A 25,040-nucleotide genomic window follows, 5' to 3' on the forward strand; every position below is an offset into this window, starting at 1 on the left:
ATTTGGTAGGACGTGTTGGGATGGGTAGCTAATATCTCTTGATTTCTAGACACACACATCTATATATTCCCAAACAGAAAGACGATTGTCCACACACAACTGTTAGGCCTTTTTGTTAAGTTTGTACAGTTAAGCACACAAGTCTGGAAGGCCCAACTTTAAGGAGTTTAGATGTCGATTTCTTTGAGAGATGGCATGTAAACAGGCTAGCAGAGAATTTTAGTTTGCCCTCTTCGGTTAGACTGGATTTTGTTAGGACTCTGTCAAACTGCACATAGCCAAACTGATTGTTAAGAAAGCTTTTGTGCTAGTGTTGGGTAAAATGACCTACTGCAGAAATAAAATCCTGTGTGGTAGAATCCGATTAATAGAAAACTGGGAACTAGCAAATCCCTCCAGAAAGCAGAAGACACTAAGTATTGTCAGTAAAAATCTCCCTTTGCAAATTAGCTGTGGAAAAATTGCTTTAGTTATTACTGCAAATGAATAAACAAAGCATGTTCAAAACTAACAGCAAACCCTCAGTGCTATAGAGCTCCTTATTTCCTTAGAGATCCTTCCAGCCTCAGAGCTTTCAGATGCATCTAAATTCACAGATGAATATTCTCAGCACTAGGGACAATGTGACAGTGGTTTGTTTCTACAGTTACTGTTAGGCCCAGGATCTTCACTGACATCCATAGTCACTAAAGTAGTGTATGAATTTACATTTGTAGCTGATTTTAATAATCGTTTTAGAGTTAAATCTCAAGAGTACAGAGCTATGGAAGTGTTCTGATTTATTTTACAATTAAATAAAGGGGGGGGGTTGGGTTTTTTTTGGGTTTTTTTTTTTAATTTTTTTTTTAATGCCTTCAGAATCGCAGACTGTCAAACCCCATTTATGCACTCAAGCCCAAATGGGTAGATGCCTCTTGAAGGGGTCCATATGGAAGAACAATATCCTAAATATACCCAATATTGGTTACAACTGTAAATATTTACTACAGAAATATGGTTCCTGGTCAGTAAGAAAATAAAGAGGAAGAGAGGTAGTGCAATTTTATGTTTATTTGAACAACAGGGAAAGAGTTTGAGGAAAGAGGAATCAAACTGAGATTAGTAGAAACTTGCCTCTTTCATTTCACTTTTTATAGGGATCGTTAGTTGAATCTTCTGCTGCATTGATGCGCTTTCACTGCCCCCTCCTCTGAGCTTTGCCAGCTGATACAGCTGAAGCTGTGTGATGTAATTCTCATTTTCCTCGTGCTGTAACCTTTAGCTGTGTGTTTCTCACTGTTCAAGTCTGAGGGGTAGAAAATAACTCCTGCTATTAGAAATAGGTTGTGAGCTTTGATTTGGAGTCAGTAGCTAAAGAAGAAGGGAGCAGAAGGATGGCAACAAAGAGGCCTGGGCTGCTTTGCCACAGGCTTCCTGTGCTACTGAGCAAGTCACTTAATCTCCCTGTATCTATTTCCCAGCCATATGCAGGGATAAGAGCTTTTCCTTAGCTTATTGCAGTGTTGTTAGGATAAAGACTTTGAAGGGATTAGGTCCTGTAGCTGGAGGCTTTAAAAGCACTTTGGGTGGATAAAACAAGTTGCTGAATACAGCTATCAAGGTCCTAATGTAAACTGTACCAAAGTGGCAGTGGTGACCTGGCATCCTCTTGGTATTTGTATTGTGCATGTCCCTTCCCTAGCCTGACTAATGTACAAAAATATTCTGTGTAGCTCACACATATGAACAAGGTGCCAGGCAGCTTCTCAAAACATTAGATACACTGGGTTATCCTTAATGTTCTTTCAGCCAGTGCTGAAATGGAAAACAGTAACACTGGATATCTCCAATTCTCTGTTAATCACAGTTGCAGCTCCCTTAAACCATTAGAGCTAAGTAGTAAATTGCTTCCAAAATATTCTGTTGAGATGAGAAATCTCTTAGTCATGATTTTGACCTACCAGTTGCAGGCCCATCAAGTAACCAGAAGAACTGAGGATGTCTGAGTCAGCTGAGAGTATTTTACTGAATCATTAGGACAGTCCCTGAATGTTTTGTCATAGGTAGCTGCATACGCGCAGATCCAGCACCTGCCTTCATTCAGTCAGATTGCTCATGTGCTAACTGAAGCAAAATCTGGCATGGTGGAGAGCAAGGATGTAACTAATGTTATATAAAGAACAACCTAACTGCCGAGGCTCTAAGCATGTGGTACTGTCATCGTAAAGTAAGTGTACTCATCAGTCTTCTGGTGTACACCAGTGCCCTGGCATTGCAGAGTGGTTGCCATTTAAGAATATTTGCTAGGGATTTATACTCCTTTTCACCAATAATAATAGAACTTTGTTCCCCCTTTGACATTAATTTGACCTGTTCTTGGCAGTTAAGGTTCTCAGCATCAATGGTAACTTTTTTCCTTTTCCTAAAAAAAAAAAAATAGTGCACAAGTCTGACAGCTAGGGGCCCGGTGATGGAGCTTTTATATGGATTTTGCATTCTTTTGTAGCTCCCAAAAATTATGCCAGGCCATGAAAAATTGGACTTTAAGGTTGTGATGCTTCATGTATTTCAAAAGAAAGCCTCTCTAACATAGCACTAATGTTCTGCATAAATTTCTTTGAATAATGCTTCTGAGAAATTATAAGCTGATATGACGCAGTACAGAGGCAATAATAGAAGAATTATGTAAAAGTAGATTGGACTTCAATTTTAGCATTTTTGCACTAAGATATCCCAGAGAACATTGGTGCTTTCCAGTGATGTAGGCCTTCAATTCCCTTCTTTACTAGAAAACTTAAGTTCAAAGACAAATACTTAACTGACACCTTGTGGGACTGGAGCCACATTAGCTCACAGAGGTACTGCCTTCTGCTGCTGCCCAGCCAGGATGTTTTCTACATAGTTCAGACTCTGGTAGGGCTGAGCCAGAAGCATAGAGACTCCTCTGTCCTGTTCTGAAGTGCCTTGGAAGGCTGGCAAGAGGAGAGGTGATACAGGTATCTTTGTGCTTGTTTTGTCTGTTTTGGATATTACGTGCTGCCTAATGAGGAAAGAGGGCTCATGCCTTGCTAACCTGCAAGAGCTGCTGGTGGCATTAAAGCCATGTGCTTAAGGACTGATTTCCTAGCGCCTGTCTGGGAACCTGTGCTGTGCCTTCTGTAGCGTGTGCTGCATCTCTTCTGGTGAGCACTCATTGCTCTGACTCATGAGGCCATGAGCAAGGCAGCTGCTGTTTCTGTGTAAGGAGAGCACAACTCCAGAGACAAAAGGTTTGGAAAGAGTAGCTCTGCACTGCAAGCAGCACCCAGCTGTGGTTACTCTTGTATTAGATTTTATGTAATTAATTAAAATGAGTATAAGCTTGCTGTACCGTAGCATAAAGATTTCCATCTCTCTTTGGTAGTTACGGTAACTCCTGCTGGATGATCTAGGCAGCTCTAAAAACACCCATTCTTCCCATCCGTTCCTCCCTTACCCAGGGAGCAGAGAAGCCCCAGGAAATGCAGTTGAAACCAGACTAGATGGCAGCAAGGACACTGGAAGAGAACAATCTGGGAAGTGTCTACTTTATGCCAAATCATTTTAAGGACAGCTTGGGAGGTGAAAAAAAAAAAATTAAATTACTGAGCAGAAAAGGTATACGGCAGAGCACTAACTTTTGAGTTATCACGCAGCTTTGACCAAGACCACCACTGCATTTTATAAGCTATGTGTCCAAGTGAAAACAGGTGGCCAGGAAAAACACTTCTTATCATGCACTTCCTTTCTCTAGTCTCTGGGATGCTAACTGTATATAGCTCAAGAAGGGAGTTCTGCTAATGTTTGTAGTAGTGAACAGAGTGACACCATGTTTCCATAGAAAAAATTCTGCTTGTGTTAATTGGGAAAAAGCCTATTTACTTCCTTGACTGCAAAGAAATTTCACAATTGCAATATTAGCTCTGCTGTTGTACCAGGAACTCTCTTTGAATTTGTTAATGCTCCAGGGAGATCTTGTTTTGCGTTATTTAAGTCTGATATATGTTATAGTCAGATTTTGATCCTTTGTGACCACAGCATAAACTCAGTATAAATCCTATTGGGATCCTGGCCCATGGCCCTTCAATTGAGTAATTCCGTTGCAGGTGGCAGCAGCATCTGGTCTTTTATGTTTTTAGTAGTGGTTGTGAGGTCCTCAAAGGATGAGCAATTTGTGTACAGCTCAAGTTCTTTTCTTTCAACTAAAGCTTCATAATGACGTTCTCACAGTTAAAAAAAAAAAAAGTGTGAGATATAGCAGTGCTCCAGGTCTGCAAACAGCTGCTTCGTCACTGGGAGTCTATGAAGGTCAGTGTTTTCTGTAGGGATCTCAGCCCACAGGCAATACTGTCAAACAGAATTTTGCAGCTTAAGGTACCTTTGGGAAACTAACTTCAGTGCTTCTTGGCGCTTTGACAGTGTATTAAAGGGGCCATAATTCCAGCAGCATTAATCAGACCCTAGGATGTAAAAGGGAATGATTCACAGAGAAACACTATGTTCTCTTAGTCTGTCACTGTGGGAAGGCATTGGTAATGCCTGAGTGGGATTTGTGATATCTTTCCATTCACATGCTTAGGGATTTCCTCTGCAGCTTCAGGAAGAGTTTTATTTCTCTGTAGGAAGAAGTGACAGGGGTCCCTTGAAAAGAAAGGTAAGGTTTCTCAGGGTAAGGTATGGGTGTGAAGAACAACTGGCTAAGGTTGAGGGGACCCTGTTGAGGCTGGTAGGTTTACTTGCCTGCACAAGCTCGTGCACTGAGACAGCCTGGAACTATTGTTGGATTTTAAGGGACTTCTGTTTTGTCTTTTGTTTTAAAGCAAGCTGGGGAAAGGCAGTGTTGATGCTTACAAAAAGAGCTGATGCGAAGGAGATCAGGGCTCTGATCACAGCATTGCTGCAAATATTCATCCAGGATCTGTGGCAGATGTTCAAGCCTGGTCAGCTACTCTGGTGCGGTATTTGTTGACCACCGGTGGGGTGGTTAAGCATTGCTGAATGCCTGAGATGACTAACCTCATGCTGTGTGCAGTTCTCACCCCCGCTTCCTCCTCCATTTCTTCCTCCTGTCCTTTCATGTATCTTTACTTGGTTATCTTCCAGCCAAACATGGAGGAGCAGCGGTGTGCATCATTCAGCACACTGAGGAGGAAAGCAGGGTAACAGCTCTGGCTCCTACAGCATCAACACAAAATACCTGAAGCAGAGTCTATTTCCTTAGTGGCACATAAGCTCTGCCCTGCTAGTGAGGCCTATGACCAGTTTGGCCATTGGCCTAAATTAGGATAGATAATCTGAATTGCTTGCTGTTTAAGAAGGCAGCAAGGGAGGGGAAGAGTTTGATATGATCCTATTAAGAAATAGTGTGAAAACAGCATGGGAAGCAATGAGATAACAGCATTGTGATCCAGGAAAGGAAAATGTGGGCTGTGAGACAATGGAAAACTCCTTTTAAGAGATATGTACTTTTGACTTGTTCCAGAAAAGGGGTAGTGAACAAGTGAAGATCATTTCAGTCACTTTTTATGTTCTCTGGTTTTGATCCAGGTCTGCTCCAGCTCCTACCCAAGGTCCCGCTAGTGCTGGGGCTGCAGGGCCAGCTCCTGCTACCAATGTGTCAAGCAACAAACGGCTGCAGCAGACACAAGCCCGGGTGGATGAGGTAAGTGGCTCTAGGTGATTTGTTGCTCACCACAAGGGTGCTGATGGGATTATTTTTTTTTCCCCTAGTGATCCAGCAATTCCTGCTTGTCTGAAGGCAGTGGATCTAGGAAATGAGGTTTACCAAAGGATGATATTTTTTACAAGAAGGCAGATAGTACAAGAGAGATTCTGAGTATGAATATTCTTGTACCAGTAACACTTCTGCAGAATAAATGTGGGTATTGGTGCCAATACAGGAATCCATCCCAGACAGTCAGGTTAGGAGGAAATGTCAGAGAGGAACCAGTTATTTTAACATGTTCCCACATTCCTAAAGGTTAAACACTAATCTCACCGGCTGTTTGACAGGGACAGACCACCAGCTTCTCATAGATAGATAGATTCAAGCCATGAGCATTGTACAGCTGAGGGCTGTGTTCATCAGCCAGAGCTCTATTGATTAATCATCACAATTTATCTCCAAAGAAATGTACTCACACGTGATGTTGTAACAACATCTTCAACAAATCCCCACTCCTTTTTTTAGTCTTGGAAGACCCCATGACTGTTCCAGCATGGATTCTTAAATTCTTGTAGCATACAGACTCCACCCTGTAGCATACACCCCTCCACCTTGGCTGTAATTCCAGTGTCTATCTAACTGCTGTGATAACAGGAATAAGTGAGCATACCACCAGTCATGGGTGTAGTCCCTAAGCATACCAGCAGTACAGTAGCAGCTGTAGTGTCTTTGCACACCTTCTGTGCAGATTTGTGTGCTGGGTATTAATTATAGAGTTTTGCTAAACCCCTACAAAGACTTAACTAATTGTTTACTGCCCATGGGGAAGTGCCCAGGGCTTGCAAGATTCTTTAATGCCAATTCAAAAAAGTACACATTAGAAAATACTGTTTACATGCATAAAGGTCTCTATTTTAAAAAGCTCCAGGTATGCTTTAAAAATAGAAGGGAAGACCTCAAAATATCCAACTCAAATGCATTTCTTAAGATTAATTAAATACACCTGTCAAATTGAGTTTTGTGTTTTTGAGAGCTTCTTTGCTAAAGATCTGAAACAGGGTCTTTTTGGCCTTTGCATTGCTGATGCTTGGAGCTGATCACAAGAACATCCTCTGCCTGCAGAAATATCTGCAGAAATTTCTAGGCCTGGTTCTCTCATTATCACCAATTTTCACATCATGCTTAACTTCACTGACGTTAGTGGAGTGTCTCTCAGTGGGGAAAGGAATATTACATTTCAGCTTTTGTCTTAGGTCAGAATAATGAAATAAACTTCTTGTCCTGAATGTATTAAATCATGATGGTGCTATAGTTGTTTGTTTGAGTTACAGCAACAGTAATTGTCCCTAGAAGATGAAAAATAATTGCTAGTTATTGTCTAAAACGAGTGGTGCATGTCAAATATATAAGGCTCTTCAAGGAGATTAATGGAGATGGCTCCAGTGAGGCTAATGAACCCCCACTTTGTTTTTAAGATACTCTGTATTCTGAGACTTTTCACTGAAGCCCATACAAGTTAATCTTCTTGTGAAGCATGATGGAGTAATTTTGGCAGGAACTCTTACCCAGTGAGAGAGGACAGTGAGTAGCTTAGATTTGAGTATTATGCAGGTGATAATCAGGGTCCACTTTTTTTTTTGTCTCCAATTTGAGAGGGAGGCTAAGCTTGGTGTGGGTTTTGAGTGGAGAGCACATGGTCAGCAAATCCTTGTCTGATACGGAAATCCCAGTATAAGAATAGCCAAGGGAAAAAAACGCCATTGGGCTTTCAGTACTGTGAAGTCACTAGGGTGAAACTGGTCTGTAGCACTTAAAGATCTGATCTGTTACGCATTGCTCTGACCTTCTTACTAGATCTTTCTTGGTTATTTTCTTTCATGTCTTGTGGGAAAGTAATCTGTAGGTGGCACCAAACACCACAGCACTACACTCCTGTGGCTATACTCCTCCAAGTGCTGTTCTGCACACTTCAGACCCAAACCCAAAACTCAGCAACACGATTGCGACTTTGCATAAGAGAAAATTTTTGGTCTTAGTAAAATGACTGACATTTTTAATGCTATATCAATGCTGATATAGTATTTCGGTTATATCTGTGTTGGGTTTTTCCCTCTGATTTGTCTAGGCATTCCAGAGCTTGTTTTCTAAGGCCCAGCTCTTGGTTTTAGTCCAGAAAAACATTTATTTATTTGACAAAAATGCAGTCTCATCTGGACAAGTGTTCACTGCAGTCAGGTTAAATTCCATAAATAGTTCTGTGTAAAAAAAAAAAAAAAGGAGAGAATGGGTAGGAAATGTTACAGTACTTTGTTTTGGTATTTTCAGATAGTTTAAAATTCTTATTACAAAGCATTGTGCCAAGACAAAATTTAGCTAAATACTAGCTGAGAAATAAAAACAAACTGTAAAAAGAATTTGTTATGAAGTGAAATGCTTGGAAGGTTTTAGTTTGGAAAATCAAGTAAGAATATCCATGTTGACCAAAACATTTGATTTTGGCTTAGGTTTGGTGGACAAGTGAAACACACCTTCAGCGTTTTGAAACAGCATAACCCTATGCCAGTCCTTTCAAGGATTCTTTCACTACCAGTTTCATCTCACTGTATTTAAAGAATGTATTTATTTAATAACTCTAGGTTTTTGCAGGTAATAATTAAATTATATTAAATACAAAAAATATGGACTTCCTTATTACACAGTATGAGAAGTAACAGACCAGCAACCATATTCACTGCTAGAATGAGTGGACAGAACTTTACTGAGATTGGTATAATGTCTAACGTTTACATTAGTGATGAATTCGTACAGGATTTCTATTTAGAGAACTGGCTTGCTAGAAGAGGATTTTCCTCTAACTCAATGTATAAAACATATGCATGAATGAGCCTTACCTATTGTGTATGGGCTATGTACATTTTTTTTTCGCTGAGGTGTGCAATGAGGTGGCATGAGTTCCTTGCTACACTTCATGCTGAATTTTCCCAGGTAAAATTTTCTTCTCCTCCACTTTCAAGTGGGACTTCAAATTATGGCTGGGAAGTCATCTTGTCTGAGAAAGATCTGCAGAAGGAGTAAATTCCCTGGTCAGGAAATGCATACAGTTCCCTTTAGAGTGGCCCTTATCTAGCCAATTTCTGTAGTTCAGGTAAGGAAATTGTATTAAATATATAAGGAAAGTCATGGCTTGGTCTTAGTGATGACTGAACACATGTCCACAGTATAGCTATGTTAATCTTGTTCTCACTGTGTCCGTTTCCACAGACATGGTTTTTGAGGCACTATCCAGGTAGCTGCCATCACATACCATAATGGCAAATGGCTGGTTTCAGTACAATATGTGATATTCTCGAGTGAGAACATACGAGTGACCTTTGGCTTCACTGTGTGTGAAATCTAATGTGAGGCTGTGCCTTTGCAGGTGGTAGACATCATGAGAATGAATGTGGACAAGGTGCTAGAAAGAGACCAGAAGCTATCAGAGCTTGACAACCGGGCAGATGCATTGCAAGCAGGTGCCTCACAGTTTGAAACCAGTGCGGCCAAACTGAAGAGAAAATACTGGTGGAAGAATTGCAAGGTATGGAGTATAAATTCTTGTTAAGAATAATTTCATGGCAGATATTACTTTTACTTGCATTTAATGGGACTTTGCTTGCAGGATGGTATCTCTAAGTGGCATCTTTTCTTGTCAAGGGGAGAAAGAGATGCCTTTCCCTCTAGGCTCCAGGATAATAAGTCAAGCAGCTTTGATCTTTACCAGAACCTATTGTTAAGATAATTTCTGCACTATATAAAATGTAGATACAAATTTTGATACTTCAGTCAGTGCCTGCAGATAGGGATGGGAGAGCATTCTAGGTTAATTCATGTCAGTTCCTTGTGGGGACCACAAAATCTGAACAGGTGCAGTGAATACTAGTAGTGGGAGAAAATAAGCTTTTTCCTGGTAGGAGATCATCAGCCTCTTGATCTTTCTTTAGGATGGTAAACTACAAAAAAATACTTGGTTCCACAAGCTCCTGGAGAAGTGAGTCTCTTTTAAAGGAAGGGGGGCAGACTAGGATAGAGCAGGACTTTAATCAACCACTTCTCTGCTCTGCCATCTTCAAAGTCTCATCCTTTCCAACAAGCCTCCTCCAAGATTTGTGTTTCCTGGACCCAGAAACTTCAGCTCCTCTTATTCATATAAGAACCCATATCTTTGCTTCTTTCTACTCATGCACCACCAACACACGAACACTATTGCCAAAAGTTCAGCTTCATTTCCATTTCTCTTCAATACCACCTTTGCTGCTGACAGTTCATGTCCACCTAAATAAAACCACTTGTTCCCAAAGGAGAGTACCATATGTATCTGTGACCAGTCTGCTGCCTGATTTGTCTCTTCAGTCCACAGTGCTATGAAATGTAAAGCAAGACAAAACATTCTGGGTAAACTACACACACAGGCACTCCAGAAAGTGGATGTAGGTTAGAAACTCAACTGAGCAGTTCCTCTGGGTCTTTTCTAGCTGTTACCTAGTTGCTTTGTGTGACAGTGCAGGAAGCAGGGCTTTTGGGAGCTACCTACACAGATTTTGAATTAGATTCAGCCATGCTGACTGCAGTCGCCACCATGACCTGCACTGCACTAGACCTTCAAACTTAGCCTCACTCTCTTTCTTCATTGTCCCCTTCTGCTTTACCCTGACAAATAGAATTCCCCTGTCCTTCCTCTGGCTCCCAAATGCTGGAAGGCAGGGGAAAAGAAACAAATCTCCTGTAAGCTAATGGCTGGCTGTGTCCTCCAGACCTATGTTAGGAGGAACAAAGGCCTTGATTTGACATGTCCATGTTTGTTGTTTTTCAGTCTTTCCATTCTCACTGGGGTAATGATGGGAATTGGACTTCAGCATCTCTGGTAGCCTCATTAGCATTCAGCCAGTCTCATGTGAGGGCCTGTACCCCACACAAGTCAGTGCTGGTATCGTCTCTGCACAATTGACTCTGATCTATCTGTTCTTGTGGGAACAGACTTCAGAAGTTTAATTTTTCTTTACTGCGGGAAATGGATAAGGTTGGTTGCTGCATCTTAGCTGATGGGCAAGAACTTGCTAGCTTTGACAAGAGGCTATGTGTACTGCTAGTGATCAGCTGTTCCTAAAATTGACATGAAATTTAGGGCCTTAAGAAATCTGTTGCAGTGAGTCTTTGCAAGAATTAAAAGTGCAAGGAATGAGCTACTAACGAAAAAGCAAAAAACTTGAGGAGTTAATGTCTTTCATGTGAAAACCTGACTTTTTCTTTTTTTTCTCATAACTTTCTTTTTATAGATGATGATCATCCTTGGTGTAGTATGCGCAGTCATTCTCATTATAATTATAAGTGAGTAATTCATTTTCTCTTTCGTTTATGATTTCAATAGCTCTGTGACTTAGAAGTGCTGATGTATTAAAAAACAAAACAAAACAAAAAAAAAAGGATATAAGATATTTAAAATGAATGATTTGTGAAATTCCCCTCTAGTGTCATGCTGTTATAGTGAGAATTACTACAAACTGCCTGAACACTTATATGGGTAGAATTTGTTGACATTTAATGTATTTTACATTAGCATGTTACATAACTTTCCCTAGGATTAAAGACTTTTCCTTTTCATGTTTATATAATTTTTCATGCAGTTTCAGATATCTTCATTACAACCACTGCCATAGTCCTAGTGTTTTCTAGTGAGAACAGTAATGCTTGAATTACCTCATGCTTATAAACAGAGGGTGAAAGCCCACAGGAAATGGGCATCTGACAAATTTTTTAAAAGTATGTGGGTGCCTAGTTCCCACCAAATCAGCTGGAATTTAAGATGTTGCTGCTTCTGAAAATGCCTTGGCATCTTGAATACTTAAATAATGTTAAAAGATGGCTCAAAGTCTTACTGATTTCTTGTCTTGAAAGATCATCTCATTCCCCACATTTGTTATAGAAAGGATAGCACATGAATGAATAATAGCAGTCACGCTGGTTAGGATCCAGGGATCTTGTAGTGACAGGAACTGAACATTTTATTTATGTAACCTCTGTGTTAGCAACAGCCATTATGTGACATAACTGTAATATGGCATTAACTCCTAAAAGGGAGATTTCTTGAGTTAGACAATCCAGCTAGTAACCCAGAAGAGATTCACCAGGAGGGCTAGACTGTGGATGTGAATTAATTCCCAGCTCTCAAATTACATGCCTTGTATTCAGCTTGTTTCCATTTTCCTCTGTTGCTTCTGTAAAGAGGGCTTACAGAATCACCTGTAAACATGACTAAATGGATTGAGATACATGTGGTAGTTTATTGGTCTTATGAATGCTGGCACCAGAGTGACCCAGAATAATTCTAGGGTTTCGTAACAGTGATACAACAAGCATGGGAAATAGCTAGATATTAATTAACTGTATTAACTGGGTACTCAAGGCAACTGGCTTCAAGGGAAAGATAAGCCTTTGTTCTGCGGTCTAGTGCAGCAACCTGGGAAGACAAATGTGCAGCCATTGAACTGACTGCTGTGTATATATGCATCATTGAGCATTATGTGTATCTTAACAAGAAAGTAAAAAGCAGACAAGATAGCTCATAATTTCTCCTTAGAAGTTAAGGCTGAAATTATATATAAGTAATAACATTCCATGTTGGATGCCTGTCCTGGAAAGTTTGGAAACAGAAATAGCAGGTTTGACATGGCTTAGGTTGGGTTTAGGGTATTTAATCACGAACTTGAGTGTCACATCATCAAACCCAGGTCATGGCTCACCATAGTGAGATCGAGTGCAAGTTTAGTGAGATTTAATTTGTTTAAGCTCTGGATCTTAAATTATTTTTTCAGTCTGTTTGATCCTTCTGCAATTAGCTGCCTAAAGGTTGCAGCTTCAACTCAATTATGTATTTATTTACAGTAGCTTTTAAGTATATGTTTAAATCCTTTTAATGTCAAGCATTGCAGTGCTGTCGCAGACAAGGGCTGCATGGCTTCTCTGGTCACTGATTTGAATGGGAACGAGATCATACCCTCCATACAGGGCTGACTATAGGTGCAGAAAATTGGGTAGCTCCTCACAGCAACAAGCTTCCATGGGTGGTGAAGTGGCGGAAGCCAGGCTTCCTACCAACCTGCTAGTGGGATCCTGGAAAAGCAGGCTGACTTCCTACTGAAGGAAGAGTTACAATATATGGACCTGCAGGTGCTGCTGGAGCTGGGGATGGCTGCTGACATCACCATGGGTCCTTGCCCTTTCCATCCTTCAAGCCACAGTCTCCCCTGCTTTCCCAGCAGTTCCCCCTCCAAACTCCTTTTGACATAGAAGGAGCATCCCCATTGCAGCTAGGAAGGTACCCTGTGTGCAAGACATGTCATGCTCTTTCAACAAAGATGTGCTAAAGGTGTTGCCATCCTCTGATAGGACACACTTCTGTGAGATAAAGCACAAGAGTAGCTCTGTGATAACTATTGGTTTATGTCTTTTTTTTTTTTTTTTTTTTTTTTTTCCCCCCCAGTTTATTTCTCCACTTGAAAAAGCGAAGAAGGAAGACTTGGCACAACTTTGTTCATATCAACCAACAATATCAGTGTTCCTTTGTTGAACTCCGCTTTTTAATTCCCAGTGTCTTGGGATTTTTGCTTGTAATAACCCATAAGCATTCAGTGTGGTGTGTTTTGGAATTCCGTTGTTTTCACAAGAAACTGTACCAGCTAAATACTGCCAAGTAATTCCATACACTGTCTTATCACTGTTTCTTAAAATATGTACGCACTGACCTTCAGAAACTGTAGTATATGAAAAGCATCCTAAACATCTCAGAATCAGCTATGGGGAAGCTCCTGCTTAAAGGAACACTGTCAGGTGGATTGGACCCAAACCTAAGCTTACAGAAACATTAGGGACAAAATTCTCAATCTGAGTACCTAAAGTTGGATGGCAAAATCCACTATCAGATGTAACTTTTTGAGGTAGTAAGTGTCTGCCGCTCCCACTGAAGAGAGTAGTACCTACAAATATTCATGTAAGATATATTATTTCAACTTAGACAACCAAACACAGATTTTTTGAGATTAGTTGTGGTACCCAAGTCTAAAAACATTGCCTGCAGAAAATAAATAGGACTGGATTATCATCTTTTATGGATTTAATTTTTTCCTTATGGGTTGTTCTGTACAACCAGGATGGCCTCAATATGAAAGCCAGAAAGAAAACTGTATGACAACCAAAAAAGCTACCACAATCTTGAAAAAGCCAAGTGCAAAGCAAAAATGGTAATACAAACATCATAAATGACCAAGATACAGACTCTTGCTAAAAAATCAAGGCACTGTTTGTCAGACTTTATGGAACTCTCTTGAATGCCAATCCCCAATACTTATGGTCCTAACTAAAAGCACAAGAATAACTTTGGTGATGTCTGTGCCTTCCCAGCACATCTGTGGGAAGCAAACTGCACCATTTTGCAGAAATGTCCTGTGAGGACCGTTCAAAAATCAGGAAGAAGGTTGTATGAGTAAATAGAGAGAACAGTAGAGAGAGGCTGAGAAAGGGAAAGGTGCCTAGGAAAGCTTTGTTGGAGAAGAGGAAGGCAGAGAAACACTGTTCCAAAGTGGTGGTGTTAATAGGCTTTTTAAAAATTTAATTTAATTTGTGTGCGTGTGTATAGTACATAAACTATAGTGTCGTCTTTGTAAAGTGCTTAGCTGAGATATTTTTCATACTCTATTAGTTTAAACTAACATTTGATGTAACTAAGAGAAATTATGTATTGCAGTTTGAGAGAAAGTTCTTGTATGCTTTGGGTTTCTCCCAAATGTTGAATTCCTTATTTTTTCCTTTTTAAACACTGAATAGTTTAATCATAGTTAACCAAACTGAAAATGAATTATCAAGTTTTGAGCCAGGAAATTCTGGAAGGCTCTTTTTAGCATCACTCCTTCAGAATTTCAAATTGTGTTGTTTTTTTTTTTTGTCTGCAATTTAATTTGGGCATAGAAATTATCATAATAGTTGTGTAAGTATTCCCACTGTGGATCATCTCTCTTGATATGGTCTTAGATTAAAAAAACCCCAGAGACCCAGACCAGTTTGTTGCAAAGGATGTATACACAAATTGTACTAAAGTAGAATTTTGCAGAAAGAATAAGCAACAATCAGTTGAAAGGTTCCAGTTGCATTTTTTTCCTTATATATTTATTACATCATATTCACATTAAGTAGTAGGTGGCCACAGTCTTAATGAAAATTAACTTTCAAAATTACTAATGTGCTACTGGACTTCCTGGTATGCCCTGTTTACTTTAGTCCTTCAGCTGAGTGAGTTCATAACTCTAAAATTCTCATTGGCCAGGCAGAAAACTGCTATCATTAAGGGCCTGATTCCATGAAGTGCCACAACTGAATGCTATGTATAATTGAACCTCTGCTGGAAAAGGAATACGTTGTCCAACTTCAGGACCCTTTTAAAACTACTAAGATATTTGACTAGCTGATACGAAAGAATTATCTCCTAAGAGTGAGACTCTGCCACCCGTACCCATGTTGAGCATGGCTTGATTCTCACAGGGCTTCTCTACGGGAATGCTGAAAGGACTCATGAGATGAAGATAGCTTTCACCAGAGATGGTACAGTCACTAAGGTTATATGCTGATACAGATCCTTGATGTAGACAGTTGCTTCTCCTGTGAGAGTCTGAACTGGGTACTTCGCTGACACAGCTGCAAGTACACATCTAAGGGTTTGAATCCTCTAGCTACGAGGATGCACAGTTTCCAAATGAAACTCTAATGAAATTGCTATAAGGATGCAAAGCTTACATCCTCATAGCTAATGAGTGCCATGAAGATGATAAAAGGGCTGGAGCACCTCTCCTGTGAGGACAGGCTGAGAGAGTTGGGGCTGTTCAGCCTGGAGAAGAGGAGGCTCCGGGGAGACCTGATAGCGGTCTTCCAGTACCTCAAGGGGGCCTACAAGAAAGATGGGGAAAGGCTGTTTAGTAGGGCCTGTTGCAATAGGACGAGGGGTAATGGTTTTAAAATAGAGGGGTGTAGATTTAGATTAGAAATTAGGAAAAAATTTTTTACAATGCGAGTTATAGAACACTGGAACAGGTTGCGCAGAAAGGTGGTGGAGGCCCCATCCCTGGAAACGTTCAAGGCCAGGCTGGATGAGGCTCTGAGCAACCTGATCTAGTCAGGGATGTCCCTGCTTCTTGCAGGGGGATTGGACTAGATGACCATTGAAGGTCCCTTCCAACCCTAACCATTCTATGATTCTATGATTCTAATGTATCTCAGGCCAGTTAATAACCAAAGTGGGTGCTTTAGGGGAAAGTGGAGAAGAGAAACTACTGGTTGTGGAATGTGTACTCATTCTTCCTCAAAACGGCAACTAATGGGGATGACTGCTAAATATTGGTGAAAATTTGCAAGGAAGAGTTTAGTCAAGAAACCTAGCCTCTGGCGGGTTGTAAAATGTTTGTGAAGAGACAATTTCCTCCTGTATGCTAAAGAAATATACTAAATTAATGTGTTTAACTCTTTTAAGTTGTTTGCATGTAGTGTGCTCATGAATGGTCAACATTTGCTAGTTGTGCTGTTCTGGTTGGTTGCAGTTGCTAAAATAAGCCATGCAACATTTCTTATTCAGCCCAGGAAGCATGAACAAGTACGTCCTTCCCTGATGTACAAACCCAAAGTCAAACTGCTTCTGCAGAAGGTTAATTCTTCTGAAAGTGGAATATGGTAACATAGGACTGTTCAGGGTCCTAGATTGCACAACACCATCACCTGTATGTAGACTGGTAAAGAGGACAATCTATATAAACACAGGTGGAGATCTTATTTGTGTTGAAGCCAGGATTGATGGCTTTCCACTCATTGCCTCTGCATTTAAAATATCCACGCAGTTACAACCGCCTACTTGTAATAGTAAATTTCCCATGAAAAAGGTTAACTCACACTTGTTTAGTAAGCACTGATTAGAATTTCAGTTACTGGGTAGAATTTCAGCTCCTACTCTTCACTAACTACTGCCTAGGCTTGGGCTGGTGCCCCCTTTTACCCACTCCCCAGCAAACCCTCAGGAAACTGCAAGGCTGATTGCTTTCTGACTGCCATCTTGGGGACTGAACTGAAGACTTCTCTGGCTGGAAGCAAGGATTTTGATAGCTTTAGCTATTTAGACATTGTTTGAGACTTGCCTATTCAATCTTTATACAAAGTGCTTACTCTTCCTCTGATTTCTGGGCTACAGCTGTACAGCTAGGATGCTAGTATGACATGCCATTCAGAAACAGCATAGGTTAGGAGCTGGTCTGTGCTTGTACCACAGCTGCTGTTCGGCTTGCCAATGAGTGCATATCAGCTTCTGAGGTTCAAGAAGTGTTACTTGCATCCGCAGTCCGCAGGCCAGTAAGGTCTTGCTTGCGCATTACACCACCTTCCTTCTAATTTAGCTCACCTTGCAATAACATAAATGTGGCTTTAAACCTAAAAAATTGGTACACAGAACTTGCAGGAGCAAGTAGCGTGGAAGCCCAGACAGGGACACTTGACCTGATTTTCACTTGACAACATTATGTAACAGCACAGTCAATCCACTGTAATCCAATATTATTAGAAGGAGGAGAGGAGAATCTGATGAAGATTTTGAATGTAACCCAGGGGTCTGTAAGGCAAGAAGCAATTTGGAAATATAGTCAGTTTAATGTTTAAAGCTGGCACTTTAATTCTATTGGAACCTGCATGAGGTTAGCCCCAGGCAAGTAAAATTCTTGGTTTTTTTATTTTTAGTGATCTGCACTTTTAACACTCACAATGATGGAAGAACAGGACATTATTAATTGTTCAGGGAATTAATTAGAACAGCCACTATCTGCTATGTTTTTGTCTGAGTAGCAAGACCTTTTGACTTGTTTCTGTGTCTCATTTCTGTCACTGCTCTTCCGACACGACTTTACATAACTTAACTTTATGAACAGCTGAACTATTTCTTGTCTGAATACAGTGGATTTTAGCTCCTAAGAGCAAATTCATGACTTGACATCTGTGTTAGAGCATACCTGTAAAATGGTGATGTCTGCTTCTCAGAAGTGCATTTACCAGGGGAGACTCAAACTTCAGGAACTTTTAGAAGATGTTACTCTTTCATGCTTTTGCAGAGTCAGTTCTTCCCTATTCTATGGGAGGTTATCCACCTAGTGGGTGTATGTATTTTTTTTTATATTTTTTTTTCTGACCGCACCTTGATTGCACATATTGGTGCTAGACCTTTGCAAAGAAACTAGAGAGCACTTGGGTGTGATCCAGGATTTAGATCTCAAACCTGCTTCTCCTACCCTTTGAACAGGGAAGAAGGCTAACCCAGTAGCCATATAAGGCACTCGGCTTGCTCTCAACATACACAGTGAGTATTGGAGAAAGGCCTCAAAGAGACCAAAGTCTCTTTGGTCTGGATTCAAGTCCTGACCTGAACTTTAGACCCATAACAGATCATAACCTTTGGGCTCTCTGTGTAGTCAGAAGAGTCAGATGCTCTTCCAGCCAGTTATTCCTCTCACCTGATTTAGGTCCCTCTTGCTAGACAAGATACATTTGAGCATGTGTTTCTTCATGCAAGAGAACACACAAGCACCCTCAAATTACCTTCTTTAAAACCAAAACAAAAAAAAAGCTGAAGCATGTAGTTTGAAAAAAATTAATTGTATCTAGACAAATGATTGGCTGATGATTTCTCAGATGGTGACGTTATTTTCAGGAGGAATTGGGATGTATGAAACAGGCAAACCAGAACCTCACACCAATTGTTCTTCCTTCATCTGGTCTCCTTCAGAAACACTTCTCTATTCTGCTTCAGGAAAAGGTTTTGTTTTCCTCTTCAGCTAATTTCCCTTCCTTATTTCATTAATGTCTCCATTGATGTGCTTCGTAGCTTTTTTCCCTCCATTGAGAACCAGAAGACTGCCTTTCAACACATGCATAAAAAGAGATCCGAGCCACCCAAGGAGTTTACCTTTCTTCCTAATGCACTGACATTTAAAAGCTACATTTAACAATAAAGCAGAAAAACTGTGGCAGTCCGGTTACATGCAGTTTTGGTGGAGTAAACACTTGATTATTCAACAATGAGTCATTTTTGCAGTAACCTCATTCTGTCATGACTGTATCACATCTGCTAACTCTCCAAAGCAAAAATCATAACCTCCACTGGTTTAAAACATGAATACAGCCTCGTGGTTCATACGTAACACTACTCAACCAAAGGAGCCATGTGCCATAAGTTTAAAAGGGCAAAGTACTTTTTCTCAAAGATAAAATATTATAGAGAACAACAAATATCATTATGACAAAAGCTTCTCAATTCTTTAGCTCTTCTTACAGTGTCTGGTATCTCCACTATTCTTTAAGTCTCTCTTCGTTCTCTTGGAAAGCCTTTGTGTTTTTGGAGTGTAGTGTATTTGGAATATAGCATATTTGGGCTAAGGTTGTTCTGCTGCCCTCTGAGTTGACTCCCAGGCATTATCGAATGGTTTGATTTGGAAGGAACCCTAAAGACTATCTAGTTCCAACACCCCTGCCTTGGGCAGGGACACCTTCCACTAGACCAGGTTGTTCAAAGCCCTGTCCAATCAGGCCTTGAACGCTTCCAGGGATGGGGCATCCACACCTTCTCTGGGCAACCTGTTACAGTGCCTCACTACCCTCATACTGAAGAATTTCTTCCTTATATATCATCTAAATCTACTCTCAGTTTAAAGCCATAACCTCTCGTCCTATCACTACAGGCCCTTCTCAAAAGTCCCTCTCCAGCTTTCCTGTAGGCCCCCTTTAGGTACTGGAAGGCCGCTATAAGGTCTCCCCAGAGCCTTCTCTTCTCCAGGCTGAACAGCCCCAACTCTCTCAGCATGTCTTCATGGCCTTCTGCAATATCATTATTGCTGACCTTAATGAGAGCTGAGGCAGGCCTGAGTAGAGCAGAACCTCCTCTCCATAATGCCCTGCTGTTCTCATACCATGTCTTGATGGGACAAGAACACTGGAGGCAGAACATGGCTCCTGGATCTTAATTTGGTTCAAAATGATGTGATACAAGAGAAGGTTTCTGATTGCTAGACAACAGTATTTTTGCTACGCTATTTGAATTGTTAACACTGGAATTTGAATTAAATGTATTTAACATTTCTTCTAACAGAAATTTCAGCAATTTTGATGGAAAAAAAAAAAGAGGAAACAGCAAATAAGGACAGTGTGATGATGACAAGATAGTAAACTGGGAAATGGTTTAAGTGAAATATAGCCAACATTCAGTAAACTCCTTTTCATAAGTGGCTAACCCTAAGAGCACCTTTCGTATGTTAAAACCAGTCTATTGAAGTGCATATGGACTACTACTTAAAATTAACTATGACAAATGGTAGTTGAATTTACTTCATTTTTTTTCTTGAAAATGCAGGAGATATATGCAGGAAGCATGTTCTAGTATTTTTTGCAGTGTGCCATTTGGAATATACCATCCAAGGACACACTGCTGTTGTCAGCTGCAGAAGTGGTTGAGGACTTGAGTTAAAAATAAGGACTCCAGAGTGCTTGGTGCAGTAAAGATGCATACTGAATGCCCACTTTGTTGTATAGCAGTTCAGTCTGCCAGTAATGAAATTTTTTTGACACAGCATGATTATTTTGCTTACCCTTGTTCCACTTGAGTACCTATGCTTGTCTACCAATAAATGGTCTAAAGAGAGGTCAGAAAATCACTTTGCTGAATCCATTACATTTCTGTCATGTATATGTGAACACATGGTGGTGATCTGAGCTTTTGTAATGAAAAGAGTTTAAAAGAATTAAGAGGTCTCAATATTTTAACCTATTCTTTGAAATGAGTTTCTCCTTCTGATAAGCTGCAGGTTTGTTTAAAGTAAGAGTAAATAATGGCAGCTGCTGTTGTTTTCTTTGTAAGATCAGTGTTTGAGATAGTGCATATAATGGAGCCACAAATACATAGATACACAATGCACAATTGTTTTAAGACTTTCAGCTATTAATATTTATAGTACTGACCTGAAAGGTTGCAACAATTTTTCCATTAGTCATCATAGTGTTGGCTGGACCTGATAATTCAGTGGTCAGTGTGGCTACCATGCTCCTAGCAAGCTACACTGAACTAAATAATGCGAGTTCAGCCTTTCATGAAACTTAAAGGGAAAAAGGATTCTGAATAAAAGTCAAAATGTATAGTAAAGGCTATAGGTGTACAGTTTAACCATTATTTATTTGTTATTTAAAGAATTAGGAGAAATACAAACAGCAAATAATTATCTTCTAAAGTCTATTTATTAATGAAATAATATTTTTTTTTCTCATTAGAAATGCTAAGTTCAATTTATGTTCCATGTGCTTTTTCCCCAGATTGGACATAAATTAAAATAGCTAATGTAGCTAAGACATACTCACAGGTCTGCACAATGAAATATTACTGATAGCCCCACTACTTGTCATGAAAAACAGAATTACTTTGTCTTGTAAATGTAAAGTCCTCCCTCCCCCAGCCATGTATGTGGTAAAATATTACTCACATTATGTGTATCAGCATCACTGAAAGATTAGAAAGTAGTACCTCCTACTCAAAGGCAGGACTTAAAAACATCCTTTGTTGCAAAAATACATTTTGAGGGGGAAACACCAGCTGTTGTAGAGGCTAAATTTTTATTTGGCAATTCCTATTCTTTTTTCCTCCCCCTTTCCGAAATAAGTGTTTATATATGTAGACAGGCATTTGCCATTTCGGTGGTATGTTCTCCTTCCAAGTATTGAAAGAGATGAAACATAGCTAGCATCTACTATGAGCAATCTTTAGTTTGTTTTGCAGCATAAAAAGTTATTTTAATGGCAATATATGAACTCTTATTATAGATTTGTTTTAGTCATTGCGGGAAATGAGTTCATAGCCAGCTAATTAGTATTTTCCTTAATGACTTATGCTTGAGTCTTAATGCAGAAAAGCAGGCTCTGGAGGTGTTATCTAATCAATTCAGCATTGTAGACTTAAAATGGACAGATGGGTTAAGTATTTCATACTTTCTGGCCTAGAGTGAAAAGCAAAGCATGCCCTGTTCTGGAAGCGACTTCACCATATGCTTAATTATATAGAGAATTTCCATTCTCTGTTTAATACAACAAAAACCTCCTTTGTCCTTACTAAATCCACTCCTGATATGGAATCTGTGCCATGTTCTAATTCAGGAGAGGAAACCCTTTCCTTTGAATGATAGAATAATTAGGTTGGAAAGGATCCCTAGGGTTTACCTAGTCCAGTCTCCTGCAGGGCCACGATTGAGGTGGATCAGGTTGCAAAGGGTTTGTCTTTGAGAGTTTCTAAAGTCTCCAAGGCTGGTGATTCCACAATGAATTCTGCCATTGGATATATTCTCTGCCCTACCAAGGCTGATAAAAGTGCAGTATGCACCTTCATAACTGTATGTGGTTTATGTTTTTGCCTTTTTGTTATGCACTGATCTGATTAGAGTCAAATTCAGATCTAGTGGGAGTAAGTGCAACTCTCATTTTTCAAAGAGCTTCCACTGAGATCAAAAACTTTTCTTTCTTCCTCATTTACATTGGACTATGCCAGATCTGGTCACGCTGAGGATATCGGTGTATTCTCTGCCCTCTGTGTATCTTGCTCCTCTAACACTGATGCTGAGGATAGGCATGAGATCAGATTCAGGACATCTGGTAAAGTCTAGTTCTGTGCTGTCTGAGGTCAATGACAAAACCTTGATTGGCTACTACGTTACTAGACTGGCACCAAAGAAAGAAGAGGATTTACTAAGATTACTATTTCTCCTCACTAGTCACCTCAGCAATGCCACCCCCCTTTCAAATCCTGCTGGAATGGCAATGCAAAACAAAAACTTTTCTTTTACCTCTTTCCTTTTAATTCTTCAAGCTGTACTTCCTCTAATAGGAACAACCAGAAATAAGTTTTCAGTTGCCCTTTTAAAAACTAAACTCCAGACCAAATCTTTAATTACATCATTTTAAAGGCCACACAGTAGTGTTAAGCTATGTGGTAATGCACTCATAAAGGATCTGAAAGTCTGAGCTGAGAATAGCATCTCTCACCTCGTAGACTCAGCTGTACTGAGCAAGAAATTGTGATTTGTGCCTCTAAAGAAAACATGCCATTTGCTTCTTATTAGAGCAAAATGGAGGAAAAAATGATGTTGTGGAAACCAGGAAATTTCTTAAAGTGCTTTACCTGGAGGTCAGTGGAATTCCATTTATAAATGATGAATGCATGTATTTTGATGCTAAAATTGTGACGACTTACAAAGTTTGATATTACTGTACTTTTCTGTGGACAGTGATTTTTTTTTTGAAGTGGTGAACATATTTTCCAATAATATCGTAGACATTTGTAACATGTATGTTTGTGCCAATAAATCTTCTTTTAAGAAATTGCTTTTTGTATCATTTATGTTCCAAATACACACAGTTTAAGGACAGTTAAGCAGCTTCAGCTTTCATTCCCTCTCTGTGTTAAGTGCTAAAGACTTCAGAAAGTTAAGATTTTCTAATTCACACTAAATTTGTATAGATTCAGTCTAACAAAAAATAAAAAAAACCCTTCTTCTGTTCTATAAACAATAATGAACTCCATACAAAAAGGGGGAGGGGAGAGAGTGGTTGTGAAGGGGAGCAGATGGGAGAATGTGTTTAGTGCATTTGACCTTATTCTTAACTTTCGTAATGATAATATGTTTTCCTTTTAATAGGCCACAGTTAACACAAGGAACTCATTGCCATGAGATACTGTTAGTTCACAAATGTAGTGTACTTTGAATGCATTTTTTAAATGAAGAAAGAAGGATTCTCTGTGAGAGGGATACAGGCTCTCTTGCAGGGTCATCTTCTGCCTTAACTTGAAGTGGCTGATGCTGGCCACGAGTGTGATGGCTTAATGGGGTATGGCAACTGTTGCCATCATTATTCCTAATTAGTAATGAAGCTCTTTGAGGGGACAAGAATTGGAAGCTGCTTCATAAGCATCACAGTAACTCCTCGGTAGCTCTGCACCTTCATGCACGTGAGGCCTTATTCTCATTCAACAGCTCTTCTAATTTTGTTGCAAATCAACTCAGCTCATATAAAGGGCACGGTATCATTTCTCCCCACCCAAATGCGCCAAAACCAGGTAATGTCAAGATGCCTTCTTGTATGGCACTGCTTTATTAGTAAAACTATAGATTTTTTCCTTGGTAACTCTTAGCATACCTGGCAATAAATTGGGGCCACCTTGAATCTCTAAGGAGGAGCTGGGAAAAAGCAATCATTGATTTCATACAGTGCATATTCTGGTCTATGTGAAACAGCAAATAAGGACTAAGTGAGAGGCTGAATTAGGTTGATCAGTGTACATGAATGTGATATTGAAAAACACAGGAAACTCATCAAAGCCAGGTAGCAGTTTGCATAATTCATTGGCAGTTCAGGGACCAAAAGGAAGGACTGCTTCTTAGGGGGTTACTAAGTTATGTGGGGTGAAGAGCTCTGGGACTTGCATATGTTTGGAAAGTCAATAGAAGACAGTTCAAAGATAAAACAAACCTTGAAGTAACTATCTATATATTTTGCTTTGTGAGCTGAAATACATGGAGGTAAGTGAATGAATAAGATGCTTTTAAGTGTTCCTTAAGTCTCACACAACTAAAGATGGTCACAAGTGCAATATGAGAAGAAAAGCAGGTAATCTTGAGACTACTGGAGCTCTATATGAGAGAGAGGTAGGCAGTCATGATGACTATTATAAAACCAAACCATATTTTTTTGCTTTTACAGGTGTTTCAAATCTAAGGGAACATAACCTTGTAACAACATCTGGGGTTTGGGCAACCATCATAAAAAGTTCTTACCACAATGTGGTAGACATATTAAGTATATTTTACTATGGGAATTTCCTGGTGCCAAAGGCACTGAGTTATTACGCTTTTAAGGCATCTTTTAGAATGATTCTGGAGAAATAATACCCTTACCTTCTCCCTTAGCATCTGAACAGTCTAATTACAGTTTAACAGCTGTCAGCTGAACTGCTTTACAAAGGCAAGTAAGCCTGGCTTTTCTACCTTCTGTTGGCCATAATGCAGCTTTACTCTGTTGAATGTAGTTAGTGGATTTGATAATTAAACTTCTAGTGCTTATCTAATAAGTGGCAGGTTGTTCTTTTTACTAGAAGATGTATAATACAGCATCATGTTATTTACATATTCTCTGGGTTAGCCTAGAAAACACCTGCTCCAGCTTTTCCAGGAGCCTGGAAAGACTTCCCAATACCATACAGTGCATGCCTCTGTGATATAATCTGTAGTAAGCCATAACT

At 39.8% G+C, this 25,040-nt stretch overlaps 2 protein-coding genes across 6 annotated transcripts in view; one reads left to right on the plus strand and one right to left on the minus strand.

Moving 5' to 3' along the window:
* The window catches only part of LOC104475461 (vesicle-associated membrane protein 2), a 49,890-nt gene extending 36,220 nt beyond the window's left edge, over positions 1-13,670 (plus strand). Inside the window, exons 2-5 of the mRNA XM_086754351.1 lie at positions 5,545-5,659; positions 9,081-9,239; positions 10,975-11,026; positions 13,179-13,670. Of these exons, the coding sequence (XP_086610477.1) occupies positions 5,545-5,659; positions 9,081-9,239; positions 10,975-11,026; positions 13,179-13,195 (343 nt within the window). The 3' untranslated portion in view covers positions 13,196-13,670. The remainder of the gene's footprint in view (positions 1-5,544; positions 5,660-9,080; positions 9,240-10,974; positions 11,027-13,178) is intronic.
* The window catches only part of PGBDF (plakoglobin binding and degradation factor), an 84,421-nt gene that overhangs the window by 49,202 nt on the left and 10,179 nt on the right, over positions 1-25,040 (minus strand). For 3 of the 5 annotated variants that reach the window (XR_015259330.1, XR_015259326.1, XM_086754349.1), the window contains exon 2: positions 8,554-8,722. The exons of the other annotated variants lie outside the window; for them this stretch is intronic. The gene's annotated coding sequence lies outside the window, so the exon portion shown is untranslated. The remainder of the gene's footprint in view (positions 1-8,553; positions 8,723-25,040) is intronic. 5 annotated transcript variants of the gene reach the window in all.

Source organism: Chlamydotis macqueenii, chromosome 9, assembly GCF_036417535.1.
Source record: "Chlamydotis macqueenii isolate bChlMac1 chromosome 9, bChlMac1.mat, whole genome shotgun sequence".
NCBI classification, from domain to species: domain Eukaryota; kingdom Metazoa; phylum Chordata; class Aves; order Otidiformes; family Otididae; genus Chlamydotis; species Chlamydotis macqueenii.